The 7,211-nt window shown below is 47.7% G+C and overlaps 1 protein-coding gene across 1 annotated transcript; it reads left to right on the forward strand.

Moving 5' to 3' along the window:
- The first annotated feature begins 4,143 nt into the window (after nucleotides 1–4,143).
- LOC110319240 (EKC/KEOPS complex subunit Tp53rk-like) lies at nucleotides 4,144–6,589 on the forward strand. Its single transcript, XM_021194698.1, has 2 exons — nucleotides 4,144–4,414; nucleotides 5,823–6,589. The coding sequence occupies exons 1-2, from the start codon at nucleotides 4,159–4,161 to the stop codon at nucleotides 6,299–6,301; spliced, it is 735 nt and encodes a 244-aa protein (XP_021050357.1). The 5' UTR covers nucleotides 4,144–4,158; the 3' UTR covers nucleotides 6,302–6,589.
- The last annotated feature ends 622 nt before the right edge of the window (nucleotides 6,590–7,211 follow it).

Consider the following 7,211-nt stretch of genomic DNA (forward strand, 5'->3'; position numbering starts at 1 on the left):
CCCGGCTGTGTGTTTGGTTTTTTGTGTTAGTATATTACTGTATGCCTGGGTTGATGTCTATGTATTTCTGTGTTTCTGTGTGTGCTTGTGTTTTGTGTTAACTTGTGTTTACATATTTGTGTGCTGTTTTATAAATATGTTTGTATGTAGTTTTCATATGTTGTGTTTATGCATGTGTTTGTGTGTTTCTTGTTTGTAAGTTTTATGATTGTGTGTGTTGTGTTTGTGTGTATGCGTTGTGATTCTGTGTGACTGTGTATGTTTTTTATTTTATGTGCCAGAGGCCAGGCTGGCAATTCTTATTTTGTCTTGATTCTCTCTTGAGGTAGCAGAGCCGGAAGACCATCAGCAGGTGCAAGACTTGGTCTTGTGAGATATTTAGGGTTGGGTTACAGTTTAATAATAAAATGTTTGCCTATCTTAAATCTAAGTCACTTTGCTGCTGTAGCTGACCTGCCTGGGTTCCTCTGAGGCCAGAAACTGCAGTCTCTGGCATTTAGCACTTTATCCTAAGATAGCAGGGGATTAAGTAAAGTGGTCTTTGTTCTCTCACTAGGGAACTGCAAGGCTCTATCTTCCAGCCTGCTAGGTGAAGTTGCAAGAAGAAAAGAGGGACACTTTGAAAAGTGATTTTGATTTCTAAGTTCGCTCTAAAAAGTTTTCCATGAGAGTTCTCTAAGAAAGTCCTTCTAAAAGGATCTTCTCTCTAAAAAAAATTTTCATTTCTCTAAGAAAAAGGGGATCCTGTCTCTCTTTGTCCTCAGAATTTATACATTTTTTCAGAATACAAGTTTACACATAAATTCAAATCATAAATTGAATAAGAAGTTTACAACAGAGAAATTTTACATGCATGTCCATTAACATTTATCATCTCTCACTAGCTCTACAGGTTCATTGAAACTTAAAAGCCTCATTTTTTGTGACTAAGGAATTAGTAAGTTTCATATGGATAAACCCAGTCAATATTTTATCTTCTGTCCTTGCACCTATAGTAAATCGTAAGTGGGGCTGGAGAGATGGCACAACGGTTAGGAGTGCCGGCTGATCTTCTGAAGGTCCTGAGTTCAAATCCCAGCAACCACATGGTGGCTCACAATCATCCGTAATGAGATCTGATGCCCTCTTCTGGGGTGTCTGAAGACAGCTACAGTGTACTTACATATAATGAATAAATATATCTTTTTAAAAAATCATTAGTTTCCATTTTATGACCTTTGGTTAATTGTTTTACAACCTCTTGGAATGTGCCCTAAGTTGTAGATGAGTGTTTGCGATCTCAGAAGCAATTAACTCAAGACTGGCAGAGTTCTCATTGCAGTTTTGATTATCAAAGAGGACTTAATAGCAGTCCTATTGTAAAGGATGTTAATAATTACTAATATAATTCTAGGAATTCTATAGGATCAACATTAAGAATTAAGAAGTCGAGCCGGGTGTGGTGGTGCACGCCTTTAATCCCAGCACTTGGAGGCAGAGGCAGGCAGATTTCTAAGTTTGAGGTCAGCCTGGTCTACAGAGTGAGTTCCAGGGCTATACAGAGAAACCCTGTCTGGAAAAAAAAAAAAAAAAGAATTAAGACGTCATCTATTTGTCTATGTAACATCACTACAAGGCAGTGCATCTTTGTTGTTCTGCAGAGATCTGCTCAAAAGGGTAGGCTAATGTGTAGTGATTGTTATATACATTTAATAATGACAGGAAGAGCATATTAATAGCAGAAATCTTTCCTAAAATGTAATCTTCTTGGCCTTGCCTAGAAAAGCAGATCTGTCATTAGCTTTGATAGCCAATGGCAGAACCATCTCAGATCACCTGTTAGTTTTTAGCTTTTCTCTGACATTTATGTGTGTTTGTGTGTATTTGTATGTATTTACGCATCCATAAATGATTTTGTGTGCCTTGTTTATATATGTTATGTAATTTTTCCCCTTTTTGAGACAGGGTTTTGGTTGGATTTTTTGTTGTTATTTTTTGTTTTTGTTAATTTTAATTTTTGTTTTTGGGTTTTTTTTGAGACAAGGTTTCTCTGTGTAACCGTGACTGTCACGTTTATATATGACTGTTCTATGTGCTGTTTCTATGTTGCTATTTGCAATTGCTCATGTGTTTGTGTATATATTTCTGTTTGTATGTGTACAAATATTTAGGTACACATATTTCTCTGTACTTGTTTGTAATAGTCAACTTCTGTCTCAAACTTGCTGCATAACAAATAAACACCACAAAAAGAGGCCCACAATATCTATGAGCAGCACAGTACCCAATGATGCAGGAGAGTCGCCCCCTGCTGGGCATGCAGACAGCTCCTGAGAAGGTAACTCCTGTTGGGGAGAGAGCTGGCAAAGAGGAAGGACTTGAGCAGCATCAGCATCGGGTTATAAATTAAGATGTTGTTCCATGAGCTTCTATGGAGCATGGTATGTCATATGCTGCCGCTGCAGTTGTGAATAGTACAAAATGCCCACCCAGTTCATCACTGTATTAGGCCCTTGGCCCAGCTCTCTCATTACACTGAATCCAGTACTCAAACATTCTGTCTCAGCTCGGCGGAGAACAGGAGATAGTTTGATGAGAGAAGGGTCTATAAGAGACGCAGGAGTTCCCTGCAGGGCCATATGGGCTGATTACGTTTTAGGTCTGTATCCTTAGCACAATAGGGAGCCACTGAAAGGTTTGAACCAGGTTTACAGAGCTAAATTCAGCCTGACTTAGCAAGCCAGGCTCTGGTCAGCGCCTTTGCTCAGTAGATTTCTAAGGCAAGGGGTTCAGATGGGTTTGGTTACCATAGAGACGGCTGTGTGGACACAAACAATTATGATAATGAAGTTACAGACTTGAGCACTGGAGGATATAAACGGAACGGGTTCTGGGTGAGCTTTGCTGGAAAAAACATTCTGCCCACACAAAGGGTCCGATTATGAAAAGGGACCTGTCCATGAATATGAACGAAACCCAGGGACCACAGAGCCAAGATGCTGGAGCCATAGCAACCCGGGACCCAAGGTCTTCTCTTCTGTATTTTCAACAGAGCTCCAGGAATAGGAAGGGCAGAGTGTGAGTGTTGCAGCTCTGAAGGGAAAGGCTTCCCCTATAGAAGTGTTACAGCTCTGCTCTGGTGGCTGCTGTCTGGGAAGTTTTCCCCAGTCCAAGTTACAGCTGTTCTCGGGGGTGGGGGTGGGGGTGTTCCTCAGCAAAGCTACTCTGAGAGGTATCTTGGCTATCAGGAGCCAAGGAATACCACAAAGTCACACTGCACAACAAACCTCACGCAAGAGATTTATTGGGAGGAAGAAAGCCCAGAAGGGTGGCTGCCTCTGCTCAGGGCGGAAGCAGCAGGGAACTGAGCAGCAGACGGGGTTTATATGGAGTTTCTTGGGGATGGCGGGAGCTTTCCCGGTAAAGATTTCCAGGCTGAGAATTGCTGGGATTCCAACTCCTTGGGCCAGCTCAGGAATTGATGGGCTTCTGTTTCTTGGCCCTTGTTTTAGGCTTGAGGTCTAGTTAGGGTCAAGGTGTTTTTTCTTTGGTCCTTTTACCCTACACAGAACTCATGTGAAGAGGGCCTCTATCCACCGGCATCTTGTAATCGGGCTCTTGTTTAATTCTGATAAGCCCCAACCCCAGCAGAGCCAGGCAGCATCATTCTGAAGATTAGGACACCGGAACTCAGAGAGATGGGATGGTGCTGGCTGCTGACATGCGGATGCCATCAGGTAGCGTCACCAGGTAGAAAGCTTTGCCTAGTCTGTCCTTCCCTCTTGGATTACATTGTATATTTCCATCGGTTGATGTGTGAGGATCACGAGTTCAAAGCTAACCTGAGATACACAGTGAGATCCTGTCTTTAAAAAGTAAAGGCTTTTTCTATGTACAAAGAAGCAGAGCATCCCCAACAGAAAGGATCCCAAATTCAGCATCGCCAACGAGTTTCCCTAGAGAGTCAAAGAGAGAGAAGCTGCTGATTAAAAGTTGCCGAGCGCTCACGGAGACAGACAGGAGCTTCGGGAAGGGCCAAGTCGCCCGATCTGAGAGGCTCCACAGAGCGCGGATAGGTCGCGAGGCGGAACCACACTAGTGGGGTGAGGTGTTGGGGGGGCGGTGTTCATGGCGGAAGAGGCCGGAGGATTTCCGAAGCGGGCGGAAGGAGCCGAAGGCATGGCCGGCGCGTCCTCGGAGGCGGAGGCGGAGGCGCTGGCCGCGGCGCTCGAGCGGAGCCGCCTCTTCCTGAGCGGCCTGGAGCCGGTGCAGCAGGGCGCCGAGGCTCGCGTCTTCCGTGGCCGCTTCCAGGGCCGCGCGGCCGTGGTGAAGCACCGCTTCCCGAAGAGCTACCGGCACCCGGAGCTGGAGGCGCGGCTCGGCCGGCGGNGGACGGTGCAGGAGGCGCGCGCGCTGCTCCGCTGCCGCCGTGCGGGTGAGGGGGACCGGACGGGGCTGCGGGAGATCGGTGGGGACGGGAGAGACGGGGCTGCGGAAGATCGGTGGGGACGGGAGAGACGGGGCTGCGGGAGATCGGTGGGGACGGGAGAGACGGGGCTGCGGGAGACGGGTCGGGACAGGACAGACCGGGCTCCGAGTTCCGGAGGTCGGGACCAAGTAACGACGCTTAGGGTAGTTTTAAGCAGATGTCCTGCCAGGCGCGCGTCTGGAGCCAGCTTTCTGTATTCAGACTCTACCCTTCCGTGAGTTGCCTTGCCTCAATTTCCTGAGCTCTAATCTTAAGTCATAGTCGGGTTCGCAACTCGGGGATGTTGTGAGTGGCCTATACAACGTGTATGTTGGCATGGTATCCAATAAATGTCAGACTTCATGAGATCGGTTTTTGTTGGTTGGTTGGTCCCCCCCCCCCCACGGTCTCATTGTAGCTGCGACTTTGCTGAATCTCACTATGTAGACCAGGCTGGTCTATAACGCAGAGATCTGATTACCGCAACTCCCATCTATTTATTTTTAACATCCATTTGCTAGCCCCACGAAAAAGTTTTGTCCTCTTGAGAAACTGAGGCACAAACAGGGAAAGTGCCAGAAGTTTCACAGCCACCAGGCGGCCTGACTCGCTCGGTGGCTCAGAACTGGCCTCTGCTTTTACACCTCTGTTCTTTTCTCCTTAGTGGTTGATGGGTGCCGGGAGGCTGGGAAAACGCAGCAGTGAACAGGCCTGTGTTTTCCTGCCCTAGAAGGGAACGGAGGTATAAAGCAGTGTTCGTAAATTCTCCTTCACCTTTTGTAAGTTTTATCAGATAGGGATGGGGGCTACCTTGGTGCCCGCCCATGGACAGGTCTCCAGTTTCTAGGAAAGTGTTCTGAACCTGGTTGACATTCAGGAGAGACTCCTGGAGTTAACTGAGGTATTGTTACCACTTTACAGTTGTGGAGACTGAGGCATAGAGTAGCTAAGGGAACCTTGAGGTTTCTTGACTAATAAGGGATCTGAACCTGCCTGTTCCAGAACACGGATGAGCCTGTAAGATGACAGACACCCTGCTTAGCCACATGCCTGGTGACTGTCAGGTAGAAACTGCTCAGGCTGCAGGATGCCTTCCTTCTGGCTTCTCATTTTGTTTGTTTTTAGGGAGTAGCAATGAATTCCAGTCCTAAGGTGGCTTGAGAAAGGAGCAGCAAGCCTTGCTACTTCCAGACTTACCCTGGCCTGGTCTCAGGCCATAGTCCTGCAGGGCTTTAACAGGGCAAGGGATAAATTGTATCATTTTCCACAGTAGTCTAAACTCTGTTCCAAAGTAGGTTTAGACTGAGAAACTGTCAGCCTGTGCATGAAGCCGGCTTTCATGGAGACACTGGCTAACCACGTGTGTCCATTGCAGGGATAGCTGCCCCAGTTGTCTTCTTTGTGGACTATGTGTCTAACTGCTTATATATGGAAGAAATCGAAGACTCGGTGACTGTTCGGGATTATATCCAATCCACTCTGGAGACTGAAAAGGACCCCCAGTGCCTCTTGGACCTGGCCAGGAGGATGGGGCAGGTTCTGGCCAGAATGCATGACGAAGACCTCATTCACGGGGACCTCACCACCTCCAACATGCTCCTGAGGCGGCCCCTGGAACAGCTGCACATCGTACTCATCGACTTCGGGCTGAGCTTTGTCTCAGGACTGCCAGAAGACAAAGGCGTCGACCTCTATGTCCTGGAGAAGGCCTTCCTCAGCACGCACCCACACACCGAGACCGTGTTTGAAGCCTTTCTGAAGAGTTACGGGGCCTCATCCAAGAAGTCCAGTCCAGTGCTGAAGAAGTTAGATGAGGTGCGCCTGAGAGGGCGAAAGCGGTCCATGGTCGGGTAGCAGAGCTGTGGTGACTGCCTCACAGTGAGAGATGATGTAGACGAGGCTGGACCCCTCAGCAAAGCATGGGTCGTTAAGTAGTCTGTGATCGTGCTAGGCCACCACCATCCATGGCTCACTGTTCTCAGGGGCTTCATGTACATGAGGTTTATTCTAGGCAGAGCTGGCTGAGTAGCCCAGGTTAGCCTTGTATGACAATATCCTGCCTCCGCTTGCTGGGAGGAGGTTGTAAGCCACCATACCTGACTTTGCACTGATTCTGTCAGAAACAAAACAAGAATGATTCTATTTGTCTTTATATCTTCTTATGTTTATTTTGTGTGTGTGCAGATGTGTTCACAGAGGTCAGAGAAGAGCATTTGAGAGTTAGCTCCCTGGATCTACATTGTAGAATCTGCCGTATGATTCCAGGGAGCCACCTCACTGGCTCATAAAACTATTTTTATGTTACTGGGCAGAATGGAGCTGGGGCATGGGGTGGTGGCTGGCGGGACTGGGCTATGGGGTGGTGGCTGGCGGGACTGGGCTATGGGGTGGTGGCTGGCGGGACTGGGCTGTGGGGTGGTGGCTGGCGGGGTTGCAGAGGCTGCATTAGTGCCCGGTGTACATGTCCTGCCATTTGACAGAGCAGCATGCGTTGTTAACTGCTGAGCCATCTTTTCAGCCTCCTAAATTGTTTTTGTTTGTTTTGTTTTTCCAGACGTGGTTTCTCTGTGTAGCTCTGGCTATCCCAGAAACTCACTCTGTAAGATCAGGCTGGCCTTAAACTCAGAGATCCACCACCACTGCTTAGCTAAGACTTTTTTTTTTTGGTTTTTCGAGACAGGGTTTCTCTGTGTAGCCCTGGCTATCCTGGAACTCACTTTGTAGACCAGGCTGGCCTCGAACTCCGAAATCCGCCTGCCTCTGC

Source organism: Mus pahari, chromosome 3 (assembly GCF_900095145.1).
Source record: "Mus pahari chromosome 3, PAHARI_EIJ_v1.1, whole genome shotgun sequence".
Classification (NCBI taxonomy): Eukaryota; Metazoa; Chordata; class Mammalia; order Rodentia; family Muridae; genus Mus; species Mus pahari.